The 27,900-nt window shown below is 44.7% G+C and overlaps 1 protein-coding gene across 2 annotated transcripts; it reads right to left on the minus strand.

Moving 5' to 3' along the window:
- Positions 1-668: 668 nt before the first annotated feature.
- On the minus strand, positions 669-27,891 carry Urb2 (URB2 ribosome biogenesis homolog). Of its 2 annotated transcripts, none has more exons than XM_021170568.3 (10): positions 27,819-27,891; positions 25,767-25,905; positions 24,113-24,289; positions 18,144-21,474; positions 14,303-14,463; positions 12,675-12,785; positions 10,990-11,232; positions 8,136-8,223; positions 4,150-4,289; positions 669-2,216 (listed from the first exon to the last, which is right to left on the minus strand). In XM_021170568.3, exons 2-10 carry the CDS (start codon positions 25,890-25,892, stop codon positions 2,019-2,021), a joined length of 4,575 nt encoding a protein of 1,524 aa, XP_021026227.1. In that variant the 5' UTR covers positions 25,893-25,905; positions 27,819-27,891; the 3' UTR covers positions 669-2,018. The 2 variants fall into 2 exon arrangements, with proteins under 2 accessions (XP_021026227.1, XP_021026225.1); XM_021170566.3 differs by having other exon boundaries at positions 27,522-27,838.
- Positions 27,892-27,900: the final 9 nt, after the last annotated feature.

The raw sequence follows: 27,900 nt of genomic DNA on the forward strand, positions 1-27,900 counted from the left end.
GTACAGGAATAGAAACCCTGACTAAGACACCTACCCACAATTCCTATCTGTTAAACAAGTCAGATGGTGACAGATTCACTTGGAGAAAATCAACGTGTATACTTTCGAGAGGGTAAGTTGGCAACATGCACAAAAGTCTGTTAAAACTGATATGGCTTTCAAGTCAGGGTAACTGGCGGTACTTACCTTTACCCAAAATGTTAGGAGACTGAGGCAGGAGGACTGAGCTCAAGGTCAGCCTGGGCTGTAGAATAAGATCCTGTCTCAAAATACAAGACAGTACTCTAAAATAAATAAACAAACAGCTCATGAGAATGTGTCTTAGTAGGCAGGCAGTGGTGGTGCACGCCTTTAATCCCAGCACTTGGGAGGCAGAGGCAGGCGGATTTCTGAGTTTGAGGCCAGCCTGGTCTACAGAGTGAGTTCCAGGACAGCCAGGGCTACACAGAGAAACCCTGTCTTGAAAAAACCAAACAAACAAAAACAAAAAAAGAAAGAAAGAAAAAAAGAATGTGTCTTAAAAAATAATCTAGCCATAGGCAATATTTATAAAAGTATGTAAGGTTTCTATATCTGACAATGAGGGGAACTTATTAGATGAAGCAACCATGTCTACTCAGCAGAATACTATGTGACATTAAAAAATACCAAATATTTTTATTGACTCTTAAGATAATGACAGCCATTACAAAAGAAAACATTAAGAAACCTTAAAAGATTTTTGATCAATTTACTATATATATATGCACATATGTATCTATACATATACAACAAAGACTCTAAAACAAGACATTTCCAAGCGATAATAAAGGCTTGATAATCAAGACCACTACGATATATTGCTTAGGTCGTAAGAACTGTTAACATTTTTTTTTTTTTTTTTTTTTTTTTTTTTTTGGTTTTTCGAGACAGGGTTTCTCTGTGTAGCCCTGGCTGTCCTGGCACTCACTTTGTAGACCAGGCTGGCCTCGAACTCAGAAATCCGCCTGCCTCTGCCTCCCAAGTGCTGGGATTAAAGGCGTGCGCCACCACGCCCGGCTATAACATTATTTTTTGAACTGAGTAGGAAAAGATTTGTAATCAACTTCTCAAACTGAAGTGGGAACAAGCAGGAGTCCTCTCTCCTGTGCTAGAGCACTTCCCTACCAGACAAGTACACACCACCTTACTGGGCCCTGGCTGTTCCCCCAGCACCACCAGAATTCCCAATGGGACGGCACAGTGTAGCAGCTGGACAGTGTCTCTGTGCAACTTGATTTAACTTAAAGAGCAGAATTACTCAAACAGGGTTCAATTATAGACCCACGTATCAGAAGCAAAATACCAATTCTACACAGTTTACAGCCAGAAGAGAGAGGAAAGAAAGGACCACATTAGGTACAGTCATAATGGTCAGGAATTTTTCCATTAAATTCATCTCAGAACCCATTTCCAAGTTTGTTTGTTTGTTTGTTTTCAATACAAGGTTTCTGTGTGTGGCTGTCCTAGACTTTGCTGGCCTCAAACTCACAGAGATCCACCTCTCTCTGCCTCCTGAATGCTGGGATTAAAGATGTGCACCACCAAGCCCAGTCCCGGATTCCAGGTCTCTTATACCACACTTAGTTTTCAAAGGTGTACTGAGGCATGCAGGTGTGGCTGAATCGCAGAAGTGTGCAATTAATGTGTGTGAGGGCCTGGTTCAATCTTTATGCTGCTGGAGGGGTGGGATATCAAAGAACACTTAGCATTTTAAAAAAAGCTATAAAAATATATAATCCCCAAGATGGGCAAGGTGATGCATGCATTTAGACTCGGCATACGGAAAGCAGAGGGATCTCTGTGAGTTCAAAGCCAGCCTGGTGTTCTACATAGTGACTTCTAGGCCATTCAAGGATATACAGTGAGACTGTGTGTGTGTGTTTGTGTGTTTCCATGGTTGTTGACAACATGTATGAGAACGTCAGAAGCCTTATATCCTCCAGGGCTCTGAGCCATGAATATTCTGCAAGGTGTCCCAGGTGGCTCTGTGGTATGACCTAGGCCGTATATCTTTTCTCTCCTTCATGCTTGGCCTTGTGGTACTTGAGGTAGTCGCTGTGCAGATCCTTAAAGACATCTCGTGCTCCAGCCTGTAGTGAGGCCCGAAGAAACTGGATATCCCGCTCCATGCAAAGATCCAAGATGAGATAAATTCCCTCCTGAAGCAGGTTCTTCACAGGTGGGTACAAGGTTACCTGGGAAGGAAGGAGGGCTCTCAGCAAAAACCAAGCAATATGCTGAAAACCCTGAAGCTTAGACAGCAGCATGAAACTGGTGAAGCCAGAACCCTGGCCTTGAGACTTTCTAAGACAAACGATGCAGTTTCTACCATTAGGATCAATGGTCAATGAATGAAAACATATCCCAGCAGCTTCAAAACTCATTGGAGGAGATGAGCACTAACCACTACTCTCCCAAGCTAGCAATATGGAGAGATCTTTTTGTAAACTTGATCTGGAAGTAAAAGACAAAGTACTGGAAACATCTGTATGTTTTCATTGGGACTCTCACCACATAAAGCAGACTAAACAACCAGGCCTGTGGGTTACACCATCTCCTGACCAGCAGGGTCTTCCCAGGACACCTGCCTGTCCCTTGCACGTCCTCCCACAACACCCAAACTACAGAAGCACAGGGAATGAATACAGAGATCTCTTTGGCTAACTTTGCTCTTAAGCATTTAATTAAACCTAAGCATGCTGCCTGGGAAAATGTATGGCTCTCAGTAGCAGTCTCTAATGCATATGGAGAATTTTCTTCATTACTAAATCTAAAAATAAATGAAAGATAAGACCTAGATTGCTGCCAGTGGGTTCTAGGATGTAATGGTCTTAAATAATTCACAAGGCCTTTCTATTCTCAAGATTAAAACAAAACAAAACAAAAAGGAAAAAATGGACAAGTTTAAATTAGAGATGACTAACGAAGCCAGGAAGCCAGAGATTTCATAGAGCAAATCTTAGAATAATATGACTTAAGAGTTCCAATTCTCACTTCACGTTTTGGCCCTCAGCAAAGTTAAATTACTATGCCTCCTTTTAGTCTCCAGTTAAAAAGTCAAGCTTTTCTCTCCTGAAAAGCTTCTGTGTTAATGACTCACACGCTTGGGAAATATCAAGCTTCGATAAAACTGCTAAATACTCAGGGAGATCAAAGTACAAGGCCTTGTGCCATCCTAGGAACACTAAAAATATCTTCTCGTGCACTTAATCAGCATTGCTGCCCCTCCCGCCCCAGTCAGAGCTCCTGGGATAACAACAAGCTTTACACCGAAGTCAGCAAGGGTGTGGGTTGGAAGGTTACTCAACAGTTACAGTTACTTCAAACAGGGAAGTAATCTAGAAGGGCTGTTCAACCAAACCTCCCTGGAGAAATGCTGCCGTCTCTAGCCAGACACTCCATTACAGTGCCCACCGAGAGACCCCAATACCAAGCCAGCCCACTAGACTGGCTATTTCCCAGACAGAGGCATGAAATGTGTGTATACAAATAAAAGCAAATGAAGACACACGCACCCTCTATTCTCCCGGCTCTCTGACACACTGGCACTCACTATCAAAGTAAAGCTCTGATGCCACGTGTTGTCCTGAGCTGCCTGACCATGGGCACCAGTAGCTTGTGACCAGTGAGAACAGCACACTGACAAACGCAACAAGTGACTGTCTAAATGACGAATTCAGCATTCAAACTCCAGTCCAAAAGTCAGACTAATCTGGACAAAAATCACTGGTAACACATTTCTACCCCCATGGTCTGCTCTGAGTGTCTGGGAGCAGCAGAACCGCCCCCCCTTTTCTATGACCTTATGGTCTGGGTCCATAAGAGCTCTGGGTTCTTGGCCATGGATGACATTTCACTTGCATATCGGGTAGATAACAAGGAGAAAAGAAAACAGGTTCAAGCCTGTACTAGAACCAGAGACCTGGGAGTCCTGAGCAACTTCAGTGAGGGGCTTCAATGACCCTTACACATTCCTTGGTCCTGACCATAACTCCATAAGGCTGCTGATTACCCCCACCCCAACACACACCACGTACAGGAAAGGGCCTAGGACTGCCATTCTGGGTAAAAGCCATGTTCTAAGACCGTGAATGAAAACCCGTGATGAGTATGTTGTTTGGTTTTTACCTTCTGGATCTCTGTCACATACTGGGCCACCAGGAACGGGGAGAACGTGGTGAACTCCTCAGCTCGAGTAGCAAGGTGGCTATACATCCTCTCCACCAGGCGTGCAGACTCAAGGACCACTGTCAGGTCATCCACGCTCCCTACAGACGGCAAATGATCAACATTGAAATGGCCAGAGTATCTCTGCGAGTCATTTCAATACAAACAGAAAGGACTGCAACTTTCTACTCTTTCCAGACTCTAAACAGCTTATTCTGTAGATAAAAATAGAGTAAAAGACATGTCCAAACACAACAACAGTAAAAATACAATATTCAAGTCTGTGCTTTCCTAAGGGGTCTGTGATAACTAGTTTTCATTGTCAACCTACTGGATTTTAACAGCCCTAACAAGACAAATCTCTGGGGGAGTGAGTGTGTGAGAGGCAGTCTCCAGGAAGGATTACGTGAGCAGAGAAGACCACCCTGACCATGGACAGCATCACCCCATGGTCTGGAGTCCTGGGGAAGGAAAGGAGTAGCAAAGCCAAGCGAGCCCCAGCATTCTCCTCTCTCTGCTTCCTGACTACAGACACTGGTGACCAAACCCCCACACTTCGGTCCTCATGACGGACTGTAGCTCCTCAAACTGTGAGACAAATTAAACCCCTCCTTCCTGAAGCTGTTTTGTCAGTATTTATCACAGCCAGGAGAAAAGCAACTAATAACTAAAAACTAGAAAATCAATGCTTTTCAGGGTAAAAAAATCTATGATTGTTATCATTATTTTAAAGGAGATAGAGTACTGTAAGATAGGATCAAATTAAAATGATCAAGAAATGATTTGAGAGGATTTAGGAGTTCCAAATTATGTCTTTGCCTCTGTTGGTTTTGGAAACTGTCTGTGTAAGGTTTTCCTTTTATTGGCAAATGGAGATGAGATGTAATAGCATCAGCACCCACCTCACCCTATCACCACAGACAGCCCCACCTCACCCTATTTTCCCAGAGCCACTTCTTACTCCCTGTCTGTCCTCACTACTCAGTGTAAGACCATCTAGTCCCTGGGCTCCCCAAGCCTGCACTGCCCAGGTAGGGAGCTCTGGCCCATGCTACATCACCTCCCAAGCTTTGCTGGGCACAGTGATGGCTACAAATTTACTTATAAATCTGGAAAATGCAAACAAACCCAGGAGAAAAAAAAAAAAAAAGGAAGGTAGACTGTTATTGCTGAGGGTCAGGCCAAATAGAAAAGACACAGAACTCAGAAGTTGAAATAATGTTCTATGTTTGACTATGGTGCAGCTTCACTTTGTTCTTAATTGTCAATAAGACGAAGTTCAGCATACATACAATCAATCCCAATAAAACTAGTATTTCTAGGTTTTTTTAGAATAAACATGCAGATATCTTTTATAAATACAATTTAAGCTGGGCATGGTGACGCACACCTTTAATCCCAGCACTTGTGAGAGAAGAACAGTAGGATCTCTGTGAGTTTGAGACCAACTTGGTCTATGAAGTGAGTTCTGGGATATCCGGGGTTCTTTTACAGAGAAACCCTGTCAATAAATAAGTAGATAGATAAATGCAGCTTTCTAGATCAATGTAGTTTCTGTGAAATTATGTTAACATTTTGGGAGGTATTTCACAAGGCCATATTCATGCTTCACGACCTAACATTCTATTGCTTCTCTTTTCAGACAACATACGTAACTGGCACTGATTATTGCAGTCATCAATTTTATGCATAAAAATAAGAGTACACTAGAACTCAAAAAGGAGAAGAACAGAGCTAAAGTCTTCTGGGTCAGGACACAGGTGTAGAGAGAACAGTCTTGGGATCAGAGAGGACTGAGCTAGGCCAGCCCGAAGCACCTGCTTCTGTGCATGTTCAGAACATGTGGTAAGGAACAACCTGGATGTAGCATTTGGCCACACTGTACTTCCACAGTCCACAGCAAGACCTGGGTTTAGCTGTCTGCCTCCCTGGTTAGACCAGAAGAGAAATCACTATCAGAGTAGTATCTTGGGATATTAAAGAACCTTAACCAAAACCGCAGACAGTCATCATATAAACAGCAGTGGCTAGCAACGAGAATGAGCTCATTACCAGCCATAAATATCAGTAATTTTTAATGCTAGGTCAACACATGCACTGTGCCATGCACGGGAGATGGTGACTACTAGCTATGCCACTAGTTGTCCACAGTTGGTCAGAGCAAAGGATAACTACAGGACTTGTCAATAGTGCCATCCTCTCATCTCCTCTTCTTTCCAGAAAAAGAAGTTTCAGAGACACTAGATGCATCCACAGTTTGGGTTATAGTAAAAGGTGATGATCTGAAATAAGTTAAAAAAAATTATCTTGAGCATGGAGGATAGCTGTTAGCTTGAGGCCAGTCTGGTCTACATAAAGAGTTCTGGGCCAGCCAAGGGCTACATGTGAGAGCCTATCTCAAACAAACGAACAAACAAACAAGCACACAAACAAACAAACATTTTCCTGAGAGATGCCCGGTTGGGTTGTACTTAGTTCTGTTCTTGTTTTTGTGAGCTTGACATTAGCTAGAGTGATTAGAGTTGGGAACAGAACCTCAGCTGAAAAAATGCCTCCATCATATTGCCTGTAGGCAAGTCTATCACCCATTGTCTTTATTAATGATTCATGTAAGAGGGCACATGCCACAGGGTGCCATCCTTGGGCAGTGGTCCTGAGTTGTATAAAAGAGCAGGCTGAGCAAACCCTGGAAAGCAAGCCAGCAAGCAGCATTCCCCATGGCCTTTAGTTCCTGCCTATGAATTCCTGCCCTGACTAAGTGTGGCCTGAGAGCTATGAGTTGAAATCAACCCTTTCCCTCCACCATGTGATGTTTTATCACAGCAACAGAAATCCTAAGTACAAATCCTAAGACAAGACGCTGAAGAGGCATCTCAGTCCAGATGGCCAACTTATAGTCCTAGCACCTATGTCTATCAGGTGACTTAAAACTACGTGCAACTTTAGTTCTAAGATATCAAATACCATCTTCTGGTCTCCACCAGCATTAACATTGCACACATAATTCACACAAACACAATTCACACAAACACACATACGTAAATAAAAATAAATATTTTTTCAAAAAATAGTCTTTAAATTTTTTTTCTGGAATATTCACTTGATAATCCGAATAATTCTCACATCACCTTAGTTCAGTGGTTTTACTTTCTTTTCTTTTTTCTTTTTTTTTTTTGTTTGTTTGTTTGTTTTGGTTTTTTTGAGACAGGGTTTCTCTGTGTAGCTCTGGCTGTCCTGGAACTCACTCTGTAGACCAAGCTGGCCTCGAACTCAGAAATCCACCTGCCTCTACTTCCCGAGTGCTGGGATTAAAGGCGTGCGCCACCACGCCCGGCTTTTTTAGTTTTTTTATTAGATATTTTCTTCATTTACATTTCAAATGCTATCCCAAAAGTCCCCTATACCCTCCCCCCACCCCACCCTGCTCCCCTACCCACCCACTCCCACTTCTTGGCCCTGGCGTTCCCCTGTACTGAGGCATATAAAGTTTGCAAGACCAAGGGGCCTCTCTTCCCAGTGATGGCCGACTAGGCCATCTTTTGATACATATGCAGCTAGAGACACGAGCTCTGGGGAGTACTGGTTAGTTCATATTGTTGTTCCATCTATAGGGTTGCAGACCCCTTCAGCTCTTGGGTACTTTCTCTAGCTCCTCCATTGGGGGCCCTGTGTTCCATCCAATAGATGACTGTGAGCATCAAGTTCTGTATTTGCCAGGCACTGGCATTAGCTTCACAAGAGACAGCTATATCAAGGTCCTTTCAGCAAAATCTTGCTGGCATATGCAATAGTGTCTGCGTTTGGTGGCTGATTATGGGATGGACCCCCAGGTGGGGCAGTCTCTGGATGATCCATCCTTTGGTTTTACTTTCAATACTATTTATAACCAGAAACACTGCATGATGAGTAGATCTGAATCTGGACCTGACGCCATTACTCTGAATTACCTTTGTCTTTCTGCCGTCCTTCATGCATAACTGAGAACAGCAGTCTATTAAAGGAGTTCAAGAAAGATGGAACGGCCTTCAGCATCACCTGGGTAACAAAGGCACACAGAAGTGGGTCAGTCATGTCTTGTCTGCTTACCTGGCAGGACACAGAAGAGGCACATCACATGCCCCATGTGCAGCACCGAGACTTCTCACATCTTTCCCTAAAGTGACTAAGCACCTGGCTCATATTGGCTCCTTAATTCTTTTTTTGTTTGTTTGTTTGTTTAAGACAGGGTTTCTCTGTGTAGCTCTGGCTGCCCTGGAACTCACTTTGTGACCAGGCTGGCCTCGAACTCAGAAATCCGCCTGCCACCCAAGTGCTGGGATTAAAGGCGCGTGTCACCACGCCGGGCTCTTAATTCTTGCTTAAACATTTTAGAGAACAGGGGTTCCACATTGCGAATCTTTCAAAATTTGTAGGCACAATGACTTAAATTTGCTAAGTCTATGTTTTCTCTACACTGTTCCTAATATACCCTAAAAGGACAAAGAATTGATATTTTAAAAAAAGATTACACGCATTCACGTACAATGGGAATCAAGCCATCTCAATGAGCAGTGACTGAACAGCCTGCCTAGGACTTTCCTGTGAACATGGAGACTAGGTTTTAAGCCTGCTCCTGGAGCTGGAGAGAGAACTGAGTGGTCAAGAACAGGTCCTCTTGCATGGACCTGGGTTTGGTTCCCAGAAGCCACAGTAACTCACAACTATCTATGTCTGAAACTCCAGTCCCAGTGGGTCAGATGTCCTCTTCTAGTCCCTCTCCTTGTATCTGTGGATACACAGTTATATATGTGACCACAGCACACATGAGTTAGAGGACAACCTCAGGGGTTGGGTCCTAGCCTGCTACCTTGTTTTTGATACAAGACCTTTTTGTTGTTCACTGTTGTGTTCTCCAGGCTAGCTGACCCTCAACCATCTAGAGATCTGCCTGTCTCCACCTCCCACCCTAGCATACAAACACTGGGATTACAGACACAGGCTACATGTCCAGCTTTACGTGGACTCTGGGGATCCACACTGGGCCCCTCATGCTTACATCTCCTCAGCCCCAAACATGCTTTCTGTATACCTCACATCAGGAACACAACCACAGTGTCCAGGCAAACAGCAGTAAGCTCATGCAAATTTAGGTAGAATTAAGCAAAATTAAACTTGCAATTTCTAGTCAGACCGACTACATTTCAAGTGGCCATCATGTCTGAGGCCAATGAGTACCACACTGACAATGCAGGCATCACTGAATATTGACTGCACTGCACGGCACTGCTCGGAGCAGCAGAGTAAAGCACAAGGAGAGAAACACTGTTGTTTGCTGATGGATTTGTGTTGCACTTATACAGTCACATAACAGCTTTAATAATTAGTCAAAATATTTCATGTCAAAGGTAGTGAGGCAGGGCCAAAGGTTGACAGCTGGGAAAGTCTTTGGAATAGAATATTTCTCTTAAACACCAGCATTGCTGGGAAGATAAGATCGGTCAGTGGGTAAAGGTGTTACATGGCATGCATGCCTGGTGGCCTGAGTTCAATTGCCAGATGTGCTAGCTAGTTTAGTATCATCTCGATACAAGCTAGAGTCAATCAGAGAGGAGGGAACCCCAGTTGAGGGAATGCCTCCATAACATTCAGCTGCAACGAATTTTCCTAATTAGTGATCAAGTGCGGAGGACCCAGCCCACTGTGGGCAGGGCCATCCCTGGGCTGGTGGTCCTGGGTTCTTTAAGAAAGCAAGCTGAGCAAGCCATGGAAAGCAAGCCAGTAAGCAGCACCCACTCCATGGCCTCTGCATCAGCTCCTGCTCCAGGTTCTTGCCCAGCCTGAGTTCCTGTCCTGGCTTCCTTCAACAGTGGACTATGATGTGGAACTGTACGTCAAATAAACCCTTTTCTCCCCAACTTGCTTTTTGATCATGTTGTTTCACAGCAATAGTAATCCTAATTTGGACACTGGACCTCATACAAAAGGAACAGAGAATTGATTCCACAAATTTGTCCTTTGATCTTCAAACACACCTCATAGTATGTGTACACACTGTCTCTTCTTAGATTATCAAAATACTTAGAAATATCTCAACATGTATGTGTACAGGCACATACATAGTATTTATGAATTCCTGCTGGCCACACGTATTAGTGGTAGTTCATAAAGAGAACCCTGATCAAAGGTATCAATAGGCTTAGCCCAACACTCAGATTCAACGAAGTGGCAGTGGTCAAAACATTCAGCAAGCCTCGATATCCTTATCATTAAGATAGGATTCCCACGTCCTTCAGAGGCTTACTACGGAGTAAAGCAGCAAACGTTCGACAAATGCTAGCTGGTCATCCTCTCTTCTATGCAATCTGTGTTCCTAGCCTCTGTATAACACACACAGCAGCAGAGGAAACTCAAGACTTTCACTTCCTACCACTTCAATTATAAACCCAACATATCTAAGCAAGGTAGTGACTTGTTTAACCACAGCAGCAGCAGCAGCACACGGAGTAATGGGCCTCCTCTGTATAATATAGGACCCCACTCAAGAGGAACAAACATGGTAAACAACAACTCAAGTGGCCTGAAGAGAAGGTTTACGTATTAGAACTACCAGAAGCAAAATCTGTAACAGTGAAGCTTTCTTTACTTTAGTTTTGTCAGTTTGCTTTTATTTTTAGTGGTAGTAGGAATAATGCAGGGACCTAATGCGCATGCACACAAGCCCACCCGCCTGCCTGCCCCACGGAGCAGCCCCCAGACTCTTGCTCCTCCAGCAGCTGGTATTCCCAGCTCACGTAGGAGCAGCTGCACTGTTCTGCCTCTCACCTTAGAGTGGCACTGCAAGATGGAGAAGAGCACACTGTGCATCTTCAGGAAGACGCTGCCAAACTCCCGGGGCTTCAGGTGCTCCAGCGGGACTGTGAGCAGGATGTTGAAGGCGAGGCTGACATGGTGAGGGTTGCTGATGCTCTCCTCCCCTTGCCGAAGCAGAACAGCCAGGACTTCGAGAATAGACTCAATCACTGCTAGGGCCACAGGCTGCTCCTGGCAGGCCTCTCGGTGTTGCAGCTACAAAGCAAGACAGACAAAGAAAAGAAAGTGAAGGTGATCGACAAAGAATCACTAAATCTCTAACTCACTAAAGCTAAATCACTTATCGCTAATCACTAAAACTCTAGGTGACAGAGGAAGTCTGCCTGTGCTCTACAAGGAAGTGGTGTGGCCAATCTGCAACCCAAGTGTCCAAGGGCAACCTTCCTAGACCTAGCAGCGTCAGTCCTCACTCTTGGTTCAGTGTATCTACCATAGACAAGACGTTTCTTAAAGAGAACAGATACATCCAAGTTCTTACAAGGAAGCTGCATGTCAACCACGTACAACAGTGTTTTCCCAAACATAATCAGTTCTAAATGCCTGTGATTATAATAAAGGTCTAGTTAATAAGATTTTCAGTTAGTGTCCTGGAAAATAAGAGAAGACTCAAGATAAGGGACAACTGTCTTCGCTGTGTCACCTAGAGAGCATCTCTATGGTTCCCAATTTGACAGTGAATATGGAAGGAGGCTTTTGGGTCCTGAATCTTACAAGTTCCATCATTTTGTAGGGACCATGGCTCTGCAGCCAGTCTGGCACATACATTAGAGGCATCAAGTGGGTTCTAACCTAGTGTATTCCAGTGTAGTCACCACACACACTGTCATCATTAGGGCCACCCATCAGTATGTTCGATACTTTACTGAGTAACTTGCTTCTCCATTGTCTGCTCTACAAAAACATACTGGGGAGTGGCGCGCTTTAGCACAGGTCTTTGGTATTACAGATTCTTAGGGAAAGACATAGGAGCAAATTAGAAAACAGAAGGGAACATGAAGTCTAGTTGTTAGGCCTTTAAGCTCTGAAACTATGCTGATCTAGAACAATTCTCTCAGAGAGCAAAAGTTGCAATCTGGACAGTGATGATGGCAAGGATCTCTGAGCCCGAGTCAATGGAGGGCGCAAACACCAAGACCAACCTCAATGGACCAGGCTCATGTAGTATAAAATGAAGCCAAGTCATTGCCAAATGAAAATTCCACACTTGGGTAGGATGCAACCATAACCTGTCACAATATTACTACTCAAACTAAATAGTACTCCCCTTTACTGTATCCCATGTGCCCATCCTGACAGCAGTGTACTTAAGTGACCACAGAACTTTGTGGGGATCAGCCGCAGGGACCTCCTCACCTGAGTCTATGGCCCACACACAGTAGTCTCACTTTGTCGTTGCCATCAATCTCATCACTCCCTGTCTGAATCCTCAGTGCCAGCCTCTCTCACTACTTCGTACTCAGGTTGCTACTGTCATACAGTGCATACAGACACAAAGTACAAATGGGTTACCTGTTCATGGCCACCTTCAAGAAAACCCAGAACCAGAGATGACAGAGCCCTAGCCTCCCTCCGCTGTCTTACAGAAGAGGAAATGACAGACGAGCTGGAGGCTACATCTCAAGCAGCCTGCTACTCACCATTAGAGCCGTGATGATCTGGGGACACGAACGCCACAGCAAACTTGCCTTTTCTCCGTTGAGTGGACATTTGAGTAGCAGTTTGAGTAGTCTAATGGCACACAAAACAACCTGAAACAAAAAAGGCAAAGTTTAGCACTGAAATAGCCAGTCCTCTGGGAAAACGCCACAGAGAGAGAGCCTTTTACTGGTACTGGTACATGTTATTGGGCTCAAGAACAGGGACAAGGCCTGGTCAGGGTTGAGTTTTAAGAGCAAGGACTATCTTTTCCAGTTGTGCACAGACAGGAAGCAATGATGATGAGCATAACTCAAGCAAAAATAGGTTCTTTGGGGAGCGTCTCACTAAACTAGTCACAAAGCAAAACTGGTCCAGGATACCAAGTTCAGTGAGGTACAAAGAATAGCCTAATCATAGACTCCATTTGCCAAGATGCTGCTCACAGAGGACACTATTCCTTCACTGATCAAGAACTACCCAAGAACTAGGCAATGGTGGTGCACATGTCTAACTAATCCCAGCACTCGGGGTCACAGCAGAGGCAAGCGATCTCTTATTTCAGGGCCAACCTGGTCTACAGAGCGAGTATCAGGACATCCAAGGCTGTGCTGTACAAAGAAACCCTGTCTCGAGCGATGCCTTAGTGGTTAAGGGTACTGGCTAGGCTTCCAGAGGAAGCTGGGTTTGATTTCCAGTACCCACACTGTGGCTTACAACCATCCAACTCCAGTCCCAAGGTATTTTATCTGATGGTCTCTGCAAGCACAAGACATGCACAATGTGCACTGATATACACATGCAGGCAAAACACCCATACTCATAAAGAAAAAATTTTAGATTAAAAAACAAAACAAAACTACATAAGGAAAGGTTTAAAGGAGATAGAAAATTTTAGATTAAAAACAAAACAAAACCACATAAGGAAAGGTTTAAAGGAGACACTGCGTGAGATGCTGTGGTGGCAGGCAACTCCTCTAAGCCAGAGGCTAAGCAGGCAGGTCCTGACTTTTATTTACTTAGTGTTTCATCATGTCCTGCTTCTCAGTGTTACAACGGCCTCTTTTCCCCCAAGACTGTGAAGTCACACAACCCCAGCCAGATCCTGATTTCTGCCCTGGGCACTTTTCCCTTGCCTTCTCTTGGCTGCACAAACCTGCAAATCTGACTGTTGCCAGCTTCCCGCATATCTACAAGATCTCTACCCATTGTGGCTCGGTGCCCTCTCCTTTCTCAAAATTGTACACCCTCTGCCTCAACAGACATACACTGCTATCCCATGCACACCCATTTATCCCGTCAAATTCTTCAATCTTCAATACTCATTTCAAGTTTCCCTTGTCTATGAAGCCCTCTCTCATTACCTAGTTTAATATACTTGGGGGTGATTTTCTCCCCCCAAGAGAGAATTGCATTTGTAATTCTGAAGAAATTCTCCTTTGAAGAATAAGAACTCTTCAGTGGAAGCTAGATGGTCCACAACTGGGCTCCTTCCCACAGGTTCCTGCTCTGCCTCCACTCTGTCAGACTAATTAGTTTAGTTTCAGAAGTGACACAAAATTCCAAACAATCTTTCCTTTCACCAAGAATAACCACCACTCCAGGCCTGTAACAAAAGAAAGATATCCACCTGTAGATCTGACCTCCACGCCTGAGTGACGTCCAGCCCCTGAAGAATAGACTGCAGTACCATTCCAAAGTGCTCTGTTGTCCCAGCCTCAAACATCTGGGTGAGCAGGGCTCCCAAGTGAAGTTCAGTATCCTGAGTGACTGGAGCAGGTATGCATGGACCTGCAGGAAAAGCAGCAACACTGTTACAATGTGACTGGTTAACAGGAGTGAACAGGTGCAACAGCACAAAAGCAGGCACTGGTGAGAGCGTCCAGAGGATGCTCATATGCACCCTTCTCTTACCCAGAGCTGTACCTATGCACAGTGCTTATGCACTGAAAATGCCAAGATGCTCATTAGCTCTGGACCACAGCAAACGTGACCATTATTCTTTATCTATCTTCCTTATACAATCATTAATGGTGCAGAAGCAGGATATTTTTAAATACTCAGATGTGGGGAGCCAAACCAACCCTTGACTTTTTTTTTTTTTTTTTTCCGAGACAGGGTTTCTCTGTGTAGCCCTGGCTGTCCTGGAACTCACTTTGTAGACCAGGATAGCCTCGAACTCAGGAATCCACCTGCCTCTGCCTCCCAAGTGCTGGGATTAAAGGCGTGTGCCATCATGCCCAGCAACCCTTGACTTTCTTAAAGGCCCTGATACTTTAAGTTCTGTATCCTTGTCTAGGAGTGGACTTGGCCAGGCCAGTCTATAACTGGAGCCAGTGCCTCAAGAGTTAAAGCTGCAGCCTCTGGGAACCCAACTCTTTCTTCTGCCTGGGCTGTTACCAGATCTAAGGCCACTGTGTCTGAGGTAGCCCATGCTCTCTTTGCCAGCACTGTCTAACTTGACTCTCTTCTGGATTTGGCCACCCACCCCCACCCCACAAATAGTATATACGATGCTGTACTTCTTTTTTTTTTTTTTGGTTTTTCGAGACAGGGTTTCTCTGTATAGCCCTGGCTCTCCTGGAACTCACTTTGTAGACCAGGCTGGCCTCGAACTCAGAAATCCGCCTGCCTCTGCCTCCTGAGTGCTGGGATTGAAGGTGTGCGCCACCACGCCCGGCTCAAAATTTATTTACTTATTATATTTAAGTACACTGTAGCTGTCTTTAGACACTCCAGAAGAGGGCGCTAGATCTCATTACTGGATCTCATTGTACTGCTCCTCAGTACAATGCACACATCAGCAAAGGTGGCATGTCACGGAGCCTTTCCAGGGGACTGATGTGCCACGTAGCCGATGCACTTGCTTGGCCGGACTTCACAGCCACTTACACTTGCTTACATGTGCCCTCTAGCCCCAGTCCCACATTCAGGTTGGGTTTTATACCTCTTATTCTTTCCTCTGCAATCTCTATAAATGTGTGTTAATGAAAGCCAAATCAGCCTGAGCAGAGATAGTCCTATAGTAAAGGCCAGCTCTAAAGCACTGGCTCCCCCGTTCACTAAGGCAATGTCTCTGTTACCTGAAAGCATTCTTCATAAACGCTCCTGTTTATGAAACGCTGCCTTAGCACCACTGGAGGACAGGGCACCTCCACCCAAGTCGTTGCTACCTTTCAGCAACCTCGATGTTCCCTTTCTTCCTCAGTGCCTTGGGCCTCACCTCACTTGGTATTTCTTCCAGGCTGCTTACTCCTCCAGCACATTACCAGACATTCTAATGGTTCAGATACACATGCTGGACTCACTGTATCTGAGGCTCTGTCCTAGAGGTCTGAGGTACCACAGGCCCGGGGATATAAAAGTAAGGTTGAGAACTGACTCATCTCATCAGAGGTAGGGAAAGGGGATGCAGAAGTTCTGTTTAACAAATTGACAGCAGCTACAGCTTCAGATGCCAGCTGCCATCCTAAGACACGGACCTAGAATGCTGTCACAAGCTTTAACAAAAATTCACTGTTAGTTCCAGTATAGGGAAGCACCAATGCCTGAGTTATTAGACAAGAAAAGATCATTAGAGGGCTGGAGAGATGGCTCAGCGGATAAGAGCACTGACTGCTCTTCCGAAGGTCCTGAGTTCAAATCCCAGAAAAACGACATGGTGCCTCACAACCACCTGCAATGAGATCTGACACCCTCTTCTGGTGTGGCTGAAGACAACTACAGTGTACTTTAAAAAAAAAAAAAAAAAGGATCATTAGAGCCAGGGTTTTTTCAGGTCATCCACTCTTAGGTCACTGACAGGAAGACAACAGCAACTCTACTCCTCTATTCAGTCCACACACCCAGATCCCACCTTGTTGCAGCTTCTCTATGGGAACCAACTGAGCACAATCTCTACTCAGCACTCAGAGGACAACCTAATTCCTACCCTAGCCCTTCAGCAACCCCCAAAACTAAAAGGAAAGCCTCTGCTGCCTGTGATAGATAAAGGCTGCTCACTAGACACAAGACATCAGACCTATTCATTTTTTAGGCTTTAGGGAGTAACCATTTTATACTTACAAATATACACACACATATACACACACTTTAAAGATATTTTTTATGTTTGGATTTTGAGAAAAGGTCTCATTATGTATTTTTGGCTTGGAAACTGCTATGCAGACCATGCTAGCTTCAAATTTATAGAATTCCTCCTACCTCTGCCCCTGTAGTACTAGGGTTAAAGGCATGTGCCACCATGTCCTGCCAAAAAGAATTATTTTGTACTGTATTTGTTTAACATTAATATTTTAGATGTTTCTAAATAATCTTTATAACTACTTGAATGGTTACAGTTGTCAGGTGTCAGTCTTATGCAGGAAGACATCTCTTTCACTAGTCTGTATCTGAGGCCTTAGCTGGTCTCATTAACATAGACGACACCAGGTCAGTCTATTTACCCCCACACACACATATGTTATTGATTTGAGGAAAGCAGAGCTTCCATAATTTTCCAAGTTAATCTATATCACTATAGACCTGAAACAGGAGTTTTCCCTAGGTAAGATGATCTATATGAGTCATCTGTGGCTAGAGCAAATTAAAAGCCAAAAACAAAAACTCAAAACCATGAATGGGAGTTGACAAGATGGCTCAATGGTTAAGGTCACATAATGTTCAGACAGAAGACCCAAATTAAGTTTCCAGCATCCATGTTGGGCAGCTTACACCGTTGTAACTCTAGCTCCAGAGAATCAGCAACCCTCTTTGGACTCTACAGGTACCTGTAACTCACATGTGCAGACTCATATACAAACATACACACACACACACACACACACACACACAATTAAAGAGAAAAATCTGGGTGTGGAATTCAAGATGAGCTAAGTCTGCATAATGAGTTCCAGGCTATGACAAAGACCCTGCTTCAAACAAACAAAGCATGAAAGTGCACAAAATAATCCCTAAAATATGACAGGACACAGGGATGGGAAAGCTGAAAAGGTAACTGCTTACATGTGCCAATATAGAAAGAGCAAATGCATGCCTTGGTTGTGGACAAGCTTTCTCACGTGGTTCCTTCTGAAGCTGTGAGGTATCACCCTGTTCAGGGGGGGAAGCGCAGCCAGCTGTGCCGGTACACACTGGTAGGATGTGCTGAAGAGGTAGAGGCATTATGAATTACAAGATATGAATGAAGCATGGTAACTTGGCCATGGAGTCCCACTGACTTAAGCCTCTGCAGCACAGAATCAGCTCAGAAAGAAACACTATCAGGACTAATGAGATGCCTCAGTGGTTAAAAACAGTGGCTGTAAGTCCAGAGGACCCTGGTTTGATTCCCAGCACCCACATGGCAGCTCACAACCATCAGTTACTTCAGTGCCAGGAGATCTGACACCAGCCTCTGCTTGAGGGTACACAGACATACATGCATACAAAATATCCATACACACTAATTTTAAAAACCAAAAACACCTTACCTGTAAGAACTTTCTGCACAGAATAAAAGATGGAAGCAAAAACAGAGGTCTCCTTGGAATGGAGCTCTGGGGCCAAAAGGAACAAGGTTAGAAAGCGCAATGCTGCCTGGAAAGACCAAGCATTCCCCGACAGGGCTGGCAACTCCTGCAGCAACTGGGTGTAGACATCCTGGTAAAGTGTCCCATGAGAAAGCAGTGCTTTGTCTGCATCCACCACTTGAGCAATTCTGGGCTGTCCGTCCCTGAGGTGCTGGCTCATGTCTACTTCTAAAAGTGTGGGGACAGCAGCGAGGAGTACTGAAGGCAGGCGGCGGCGGCCTGTAGTCCCGGACACTAGGCAAAGCTTCAGCATGGTGCCCATCTGCATCATGGCCTGCTGTAGCAATTCAGGTAGCTCTGCTGGGGCCTCCAGTAGCTGCCTCCGCTCCTTAACACAAGGCCCCAAACTCTGACACAACTTGCTTAGAGCCACCAGAAGCAGTTGCCTGCTCCGAAGGTTCTGGATTTTCCCCTCTTTGCTGGAAGCTTCTTTCCTGTACCTTGAGAGAAAGGCAGTGATTTTCCCGAAGTTGAGTACCAAGCTCAGCTTGACTTGGGTAAGCATCTGCATCAGCTGCTCTAAGAACACCCCTGACACCTGAAGAAGCTGCAGCCAAGCAGGGTCATCGTCCCTAACCTGAAACTCGGCACTGGCTTGCAACAGTGAGGTCAGCACAACCTCAAAGATGTCACTAACGTACATAACCCTGAATACAGAGCGGCCATTCTTTCCTCTCTGCAGACTACTGAGGAGCCGGTAGCACTTCACCAAGAACTGAAGGGCTAGTGGGCAAGAGCAATGCCCTAATGTGGAGACAGCCATGGAGAATAGCAGGAAAAACAAATGCACGTGGTAAGATGGCGAGAGGCTGTCCAGGCGAAGGGCAGAGATGACTTCTAAGAGCTCCAGGAGGCCTTTTAGCTGTTCTTCATCCAGCTTGATTGGAAAACCACTCTTGACCATGGATAGAAAATTCTGGGCAATTTCTCCTCTTGGTTCTACACCTTCAGGTCCAACTTTTGCCAATTTGGTTTCCCAGTGAGCCACAATTGTGTGGTAGTCCTTTCCAAAAAGCCAGGGGAGCTGCTGACTAACAAGACTCAGATGACTATGCGCTCCAGAGCACAGAGTGCTGGAACATTCTGCAATGATACACGTCAGGAAGGCAGAGTAGAGGGACTGCATCTCTGGAAAAAGAGGGCTGTGAAGGAGGGCTGTGGATATTTTCTCAAGTGTGACATGTGGCTCACCATGTGCCAAGCTTCCCTGGGCTTTACTTGCTGGTAAAGTTCTTAACAAGACAGTGGCCACATATCTCACATCATTCAAACAAAGGTAGGGTATTAAAACTGTGAGGTTTGATACAATCAAGTGCCAGTGTGCTACAGGATACATGGACTCATTCATTGTCGACACCTGCCTATCCCAGGCAGCTACTGTCTTCTGACTTAAACAGTCTCTGCTAGAATCAAGAATGTGAGCAGTGTCAAACCTCAAGGTTTGAAGGGCTTCTTTGGACTGTGAATTACTCCGCATTAAAGTCCTTTTCACCTTCTGAAGATACAGCTGTTCTAAGCAGTACCTACTGAGAGACCTGGACTGGCCTACACACTTTTCCACCTTCTTCCAAAACTCCATGTCTACACCTGGAAGCAACAAAGGGAGGTCTGAGCTATCCAGAGCAGCCCTGGCTATGGAGATTCCCAGAGAATAATACTGGCTGCAGTGTAAACTGATGGTAGCGTCCACCTGAGCCCAGGTGTAAGAGAGTAAGAGTGCAGAGTCACTCACCTTCTGCTGCCACAGCTCAGGCTCTGGACTCCAGAGGTCCAGGAGAAGGCACAAAAGGGGCCTCACAAGCTCTTTCAGCATCCTCTCCATTATGCACTGTGTCCGTCTTATGATGGGCAGAGGCATGTTATTGTCCAGACTCTGCATGTTGAACATGATGCAGTGTAGCAGTGAGCTCAGTGACATTGCCTTTAAAGCCATGTCAGGATCACTCTGCAAACAGGGCATGACTAAAGACTGGAACTTATCTAGTACAAGGGACCATGAATCCAGGGTCTGACTCAGTGGCAGCTCCAAAACACATGCACTGAGAGCCACAGAGAGGCCTGAGGCAAGCAAAGGCTGCCGCAGTGCCTCAGCAGCTGGGCGGCAGATCACCCCCAAAACCTCCTCAAACAACCGTGGCACCTGTCGGAGTTTGGCATACGTCTGGAAGACAGTGTTGATAAGTACCTCCTGGGCCTTTTTGGCTCGAAATTCTGTTACTTCTGCATCAATCCAAGCCGAAGACAACAGGTCATCCAGGTCTGGCTCTACAATCAAATGATTCAGAGATATCAAAATCTTGAGGCAGCGAAACCAAGCTGGCAGAGACGCTTGTGAATGGTTGATCAGCAGCTCAGCCACACGGCGGTAGAATTGAAACTGTGTTTCCGCGTGCCGAATCCTGTCAGTAGCCACATTGTAGATGTTACTGGTGGCCACTGAGTTTAACAGTTGCTCTACAGCCAGAAGCTCTGTAGTCCAATCTGATAGGGACAGGGCTTCTATCTGCCCCTCCTGCAGGTGTGAAATTTGCAGGCAGCCAAACAACCTGGGGAGAGCCTGAAAACAGAGCAACTGGTTCTCTTCCGTAAGGTAGGATTCCAGAAAGAGTCTGTACAACAAGGGCACTGAGCTGGCCACAACCAAAGCATGGAGGTCTGATTTGACATAGTCAGGCTCCAGCAGTCTTGCAGTCACAGCTTCCACTGGAGTGAGAAGACTCTTCAGGACCCCCATCTTTACGCTCTCTTGGTGCTGCTCCAAGAGCTCCTCTTTGTAGGATGAGAGTAAATCGTGTCGAAAAACACCACCTCGAAGAACAGCATCAATCTTGCTCCTGATATCTCGGCTCAGTACCTGCCATAGCTGACCCTGACTAGCTTGGGTCCATGTGCCCCCCAAAAGCAAGTGTCTCAGGACTAGGCAGGGCTGGAAGAGGTGTCCAGTCATATCTCCAAAGACACGCCTAGGGTTGGCTTGTTGTTGCTGAAGTCTGAGGTAATGGTCAAGAGCCAGATGAATGACCTCAAACAGCTTGGCTGTCGTGGCTCCTTCTGGCTGTCTGCAGGCCGACCAGCAGAGCTGGCTCAGCAAAGCCACAATGAGCTCTGGTTTGGCTGTATAGATGACAGCAAGGGCAGGTGCTGAGAGGATGCCCTGGCAACAACTCAGGATGGCACAGATATTCCTCTGGCATCCTGAACGTGAGAACTCTTCTATTCTCTCATTTATGATCTGAATATTAAGAAAGAAAAAAGCTCATGATTACCTGAATCCACACCTACTCAGAAAGCATGAAAGAATCATTTCTCTGCCACATTTTAATGAGGAATACCCAGATTTTTCTACTTTTAACATGATCTTGACACACCCATCTCCTGTCAGTATCAACCCTTTAGCCAGTAGTTAATTTTTTTTCTTCTTCATTTATTTCTCCCATAAAATACATTTCAACTACAGCCTCCTCCCTCCACTCCTCCTCCCAGTTCCTGCCCCAGCTCCACCTCCCCTTCCCCCTAGATCCACAGTTCCTCCCTTTCCCTTCAGAAAAGAGCAGGTCTACCAGGGATAACAACCGAACATTACATAACAAGATGTAATAAGGCTAGGCACAAACCCTCACATCAAGGCTGGATGTGGCAAGAAAGGTATAGACCCTAAATCTTTATCTAGGTGCCATCAGGTAGCACTTGAGTTATGACCCTGTGGATGGATGGAGATATACATAAAATAGTCAGATTTTTCCTATTAAGACCAAAGCAGGGCTAGAGATGTAACTCCACTGGTAGAGTGCTTGCCTAACAAGTATGAAGCTAGCTCTATGTTCAACCCCCAGCACTAGATAAACGGAGTGTGTCGTGCATGCCTGTAATCTCAGTACTCAAGACGCAGAGATGATCAGGAGTTCAAGGCCATCCCTCAATTACCCAGCTAATTCAGGGCCAGCCTATGATAGATGAGCAGATTTATTTATTTATTATATCAAAGTACACTGTAGCTGTCTTCAGACACTCCAGAAGAGGGCATCATTTCGTTATGGATGGTTGTGAGCCACCACGTGGTTGCTGGGATTTGAACTCGGGACATTCGGAAGAGCAGTCGGCGCTCTTAACTACTGAGCCATCTCATCCCCAGCCCGAGCACCTGCCTTTTTTATCATAGATTTCAGACACTGCTTTCAGCTTTCAAAATTTCAAAGCCGGGCGTGGTGGCGTACGCCTTTAATCCCAGCACTCAGGAGGCAGAGGCAGGCGGATTTCTGAGTTCGAGGCCAGCCTGGTCTACAAAGTGAGCTCCAGGACAGCCTGGGCTATACAGAGAAACCATGTCTCGAAAAACCAAAAAAAAAAAAAAAAAAAAAAAAAAAAAATTCAAATTTAGACACTAAAGCAGGCAGATCCCAAAAATTACTGTTAGGCCAGTGACTTGCTCCCAGACTAACAAAAATCTTAGAATCAAAACTGTTTGAGAAGCCAGGCGTGGTGGTGCACACCTTTAATCCCAGCACTTGAGAGGCAGAGGCAGGTGGATTTCTAAGTTCAAGGCTAGCCTGGTCTACAGAGTGAGTTCCAGGACAGCCAGGGCTACACAGAAAGACCCTGTCTCGAAAAACCAAGAAACCAAAAAAACCAAACAAACAAAAAAAACCAAAAACTGTTTGAGGTGCTAACCTATTAGCAACTGCAAAAAACAATCATTATTTCCACTCAAGTTAAATACTGGCTTATTGTTTTTAAAAATTGCAGCAAATGTGCTGAATCCTAAGGTGTCAACATATCACCAGTGGCTTCCAGATATCTTATTATAAAGATCATCAATAAAAAATCTTTTTCATACTTAGACCCTAAAGCATAACTTGTGTTCAAATTAAATATGTGTCCTTTAACAATATTTTATATAGCTATAAACATACATTTATTTTAAAGCTTTTAAGTATTTTTTAAATACAGAGATACTTGATCTTCTAGCCTTGCCTGAAGAACCACTCAAAATGCCCCATTATTTAAAAGTATCACAGTAGGAGCTGGAGAGGTGACTCAGTGGTTAAGAGCACCGACTGCACTTCTGAAGGTCCTGAGTTCAAATCCCAGCAACCACATGGTGGCTCACAACCATCTGTAATGGGACCTGAAGCCCTCTTCTGGTGCATCTGAAGACAACTACAGTGTACTTAGAATAATAAATTTTTTTAAAAAGTATAAGGGTGGTCTTAAGGATTACTGGCACCTAATCTGCTTCTTTGTTCTCTGTTTTGTTCCATTCTATTCTGTGAGGCTCTGGCTGAACAGCTTAGTCACCAGGCACATCTAGGCTCAAATCCCAACACTGCCACTTACTATTCATGTGATGAACAGCTATATCCTTATGGCCTTTGAGCCTGTCATGAGTACTAAATGCTCATTAGTACTGTATTTTAATGGTAATACCTATTATCATGGTATCTGAAAATATTGTTTTGACAGTGAAATACAGACTTTTTGGGACCTGATGCCCTCTTCTGGTGTGTCTGAAGACAGCTACAATGTACTCATATAAATAAAAATAAATCTTTTTTTTTTTAAAAAAAGAAAAAAACTAATTCATACACCAGGCATGGTAGCCCATGCTTATAATCCCAGGTGGCAGAGGCATGCAGATCTCTGAGTTCAAAGCCAGCCTGGTCTATGTAGAAAGTTCCTGGACATCCAGGGTTACATAGAAACACCCTGTTTCAAAAAAAAAAAAAATTGGGGGGGGGGGAGTACTATTACAACTTCCTTCTCTTCCCTGAAATTTCCCACATATTCACATAATTTTCTAAAACTTGGCAGTAACAAGAAATTAACAAAGATGCACATAGCAAGGTCAACAGAAGAGGCCATTACTTATTTACCTTGACAAGGGAGAGCTGGAGATTTATAGTCTTCCCATTCTTAAGGAGATTCTGCAATTTCTTGCTATGTAGAATGTTATCTACGTAGATCCAGAGCCTTTCAACAATATCTTCCTGCAGTTCAAGCTTTTTCTTATAAAATGCAACCAATGACTGTCTTGCCCAATCAAGTAAAACCTGGATTTATAGAAAACATACTCTGTAAATGAAGTTCTTACATGAGAGAAAGATTTTCAGCATTAAAGGGACACCCAATCATGACCAAATTCTACTGCGTGAAAAACAAAAACGATTTCCTGTTAAAAATGTGTCTGCAGTGTGAGTTAGTTACCACTGAGGGTGAAGCACGGCAGGAGCACTGCAGTCTACAAGTTCCAGATGAGACTGAGCAACAGCGCAAGATCCTATCTGAAACCGACAGGCTGAATATGATTACACATGCTAGTAATATCAGAACTCGGAAGCTGAGGCCAAAAGATCTCAATTCAATGGCAGCATGACATGTAGAGTCAAAGTATATTTTTTTAAATCCTCACTTGTGTTAACATTACATAATAATGTTTTGAAATCTTGAAATGTTTATTAAGGAAAAACAATGATGTCTTCATCTGGCCTCAAAGAAAAGTTTCAATAAAATTAACATTATTCAATGGTCTTTTCTAAGAGAAACACATAAATATCCACAGTGACCACAGAAGCGATCACATATGCAAATCAAATGGCAATGAGGGATAATTAAAGAAAAAAAAGGAATGAGAATCAGAACATTCGGACACGTGTGCTGATTTTCCCAAGACAAGTAACTTCTAAGTCTCCGTCATTCAGGAAACACAGCCAAGGGGAAGGGATGCACAAGTGTCTACGAGAGAGAAGGGCTTTGGACACATGCAGTTCCCATTCCTGTAACAGTGTTTTCTCAAGCACAAAACACTGAGAAAAGGTGATGCTTCAGCTCACAGAGCTGTGTGTATGAGTCTTCTGTGTGTGCCGTATATGCAAGATCGTGAAGATGGTGGTGGTGATGCTGACGATAAGAAGAAAGCCAGGGCCTCGGGTGTGCTGGGCAAACACTGGCACTGAGTTACCCTTGCTCACTTCTACTCTGCAGCACTGTCCGTAGGTGTGACAGACGAGCTGGGCTCTTGCTCAAGCCTACCAGGATTACCCTTTTGTTTCATGTTGTGCAGCGCTGACCAAGGAACTGCCTAGCTGTCAAGATGACTCAAACATGTAGTGGGTGTGGACACTGACAGGTACGCTGCTAAGTGTTCTGCACACCACACCTCGTCACTTCTCTCACAATGATAACACAGTCTGATACCAGCACTGGATGGATGCCAGCCCTATTCCATGAGCTTGTCATCCTATCACAGCTGCACTGCCTACTTTTTAGCCACAGCAACTTAAGAAATCCCAATAGAACATTATAACTGGTACCTACATGCTTCTAGCTTGCCCTCACACAGACTAGCACTTTCCAACTTCTCAACCTTCCGCCTAGCAATCCAAAAGCCCCACTGCTTCTTCACTGACAGTACACTTCAAATGAAGTTTCCTCCCCAACATGTTTTCTAATTTTTTTAAATGTCAATATCCAAGTTGTACATGAAATTATTTTAGATCATAAAACGTATAAGTTCTACGTTAAACTTACTTGTTCTTTATTTGGTAGAAAGCACTGATGGGAAATCCAAGCAAAGTGAGCTAATTTTAGTTTATCTTCCCAGGAAGTTGTCTTGCTTTTAAGTTTAAAGGAAATACCAGAATAAACAGCAGCCATTGCTACACGTCTTCTACAATTAAAAAAGGAAAATAGTATTATAATAAGGCCTAACTGAACAGACACCAGAAAATGGACAGTATCTTTTAAAAAGAAATTTTTTTATGTGTATGTGCCTGAGTATATGCACTCAGGAGTCCAAGAAGGTCAAAGAGGGCATTAGAGTTTTGGAGACTAGAGTACAGACAGTTGTGAACTGAGCCCAGGTCCTCTCCGAGAGCGGCAGTGCTCCTAACTTTGAGCCACCTCTCCAACCCTCCCTATATACCTTATTGGGTACAATTAGGAAGCAGAGGCCAGCCTAGGATACATGGTGTTGTGTCAAATATATAGTTAATTTGAAACTGGCTTTCATCAAAAGCAGGTAGACAATAGATTGTAAGTACTCCTGCTGTGATCACACTTAGAGAATACAGGAATTCAATGAGGAGAAATCAAAGTATGTAACTCACTCACAGGATGACAGTCACCATTCATGATTTAAGATCGAAAGAGATGGTTTAGCATATAGCTTCAAAACTGTGTTGTGTAACAGGACTAGCACTGTTAAATCAGCAAAAAAGCAAGCAATACAGTACTTGAAGAAAATAATGCTTCTTGAAGTGAAAAAGAAATTAGGTGTTGTGGCTGAGGAAACGGCTCAGCAGTAAAGAACACTTGTTACTCCTGTAGAGAGCCCAAGTCCAGTTCCTAGCACCCACAACCATCTGTAAGTCAACTTCCAGGGAATTCTGCATCTTCTCCCCAGGATCCTCATGAATGTCAGACAAAAGGAGCAAGGAGGAAAGAAAAAGAATTCAGGCACTAATTTCAATAAAAATGCTCCTATTTCTACTGTAACAGTAACTGGTCACACACAGCTACAGTAGACAAAAAACATATACAATCTGTAAAATCCCAAGTAACAAAGGAAAGAATACATTAACAACCTACACTTGCTATGAAACCCAGCTAAACCTTTTGAGTTTTTAAAAGTCATAAAGTTTGTTTCCATTATGGTAAACAACTTAGCTCAAACCCTGACAGAACATTCACCACGCTGCTGGGTCGAGGCAAGAGACTGTGCACTTTGGAAAGCTTACTACAGGCCTTCAGAACTGAGAGGCATCTCTTCCTGTCCTCCCCCTCAGATTACCTCGGGAAGGGTTTAAGGGCAGGGGTTTTCAACCTGCGGGTCACACGCCCACAGGATTGCATACCAGGTATTTATTTACATTATGCTTCCAACAGTAGGAAAATTGCAATTATAATATAGCAAAAAAAATAACTTTATGGCGCGCGGGGGGGGGGCGTGTCACCACAACAAGAACTGTATTAAAGGGTCGCAGGATTAGGAAGGTTGAGAACCAATGTTCTAGGGGCTGGAAAGATGACTCCGTGGTTAGGATTACTTACTGCTGTTCCAGAGAACCCAGGTTCGAGTCCCAATACCCCACATCTTGGCTCACAACCATCACTCCAGTTCTAGACGAACGCCCCTCTTCTATCCTCTGCGGGTGTACATAAAACACCCATACAAATAAAAAATTAGTGGTGGTGGTGGTGGTGGTGGTGGAGGTGGAGGAGATGGAGGAGGAGGAGGAGGAGGAGGAGGAGGAGGAGGAGGTGGTGGTGGTTCTAGTTTGATACCTTCAAATCCTACTACCCGGAACGGGGCTCCCTCGAGTCCGAGCTCCGTGTAGGAGATCGGGGTGCTCTCTAACGTGGGTCTCCCTCTGATGAAGGTTCTCTCAAGTGGAGCCCCTTCAGTTCCGAGTAAAGCAGTTCAGAACCTCAAGCAGGGTTCCATAGCCGGAAATCCCTCCGGCAGAGGCTCCTCCGATCCCGGCTCTCCAGCCGGTTCCCTCCTGTTAGGACTGGTGTCCGCATCCGCCAAACTGGAGCCTCGGCGCAGAAGAAGCCCAAACTCTCCAACCGTCCGCTCACCTGGGACCTCCAGCGCGCCGAGCCACATGTGAGGGAGGCGCTTCCGGCAGACGTTGACGCCAACGGCTCGGGGCGGGGAGGG

The sequence above is a fragment of the Mus caroli genome, unplaced genomic scaffold (genome assembly GCF_978045245.1).
Source record: "Mus caroli unplaced genomic scaffold, Mus_caroli_1 scaffold_10, whole genome shotgun sequence".
In the NCBI taxonomy this organism is placed as follows: domain Eukaryota; kingdom Metazoa; phylum Chordata; class Mammalia; order Rodentia; family Muridae; genus Mus; species Mus caroli.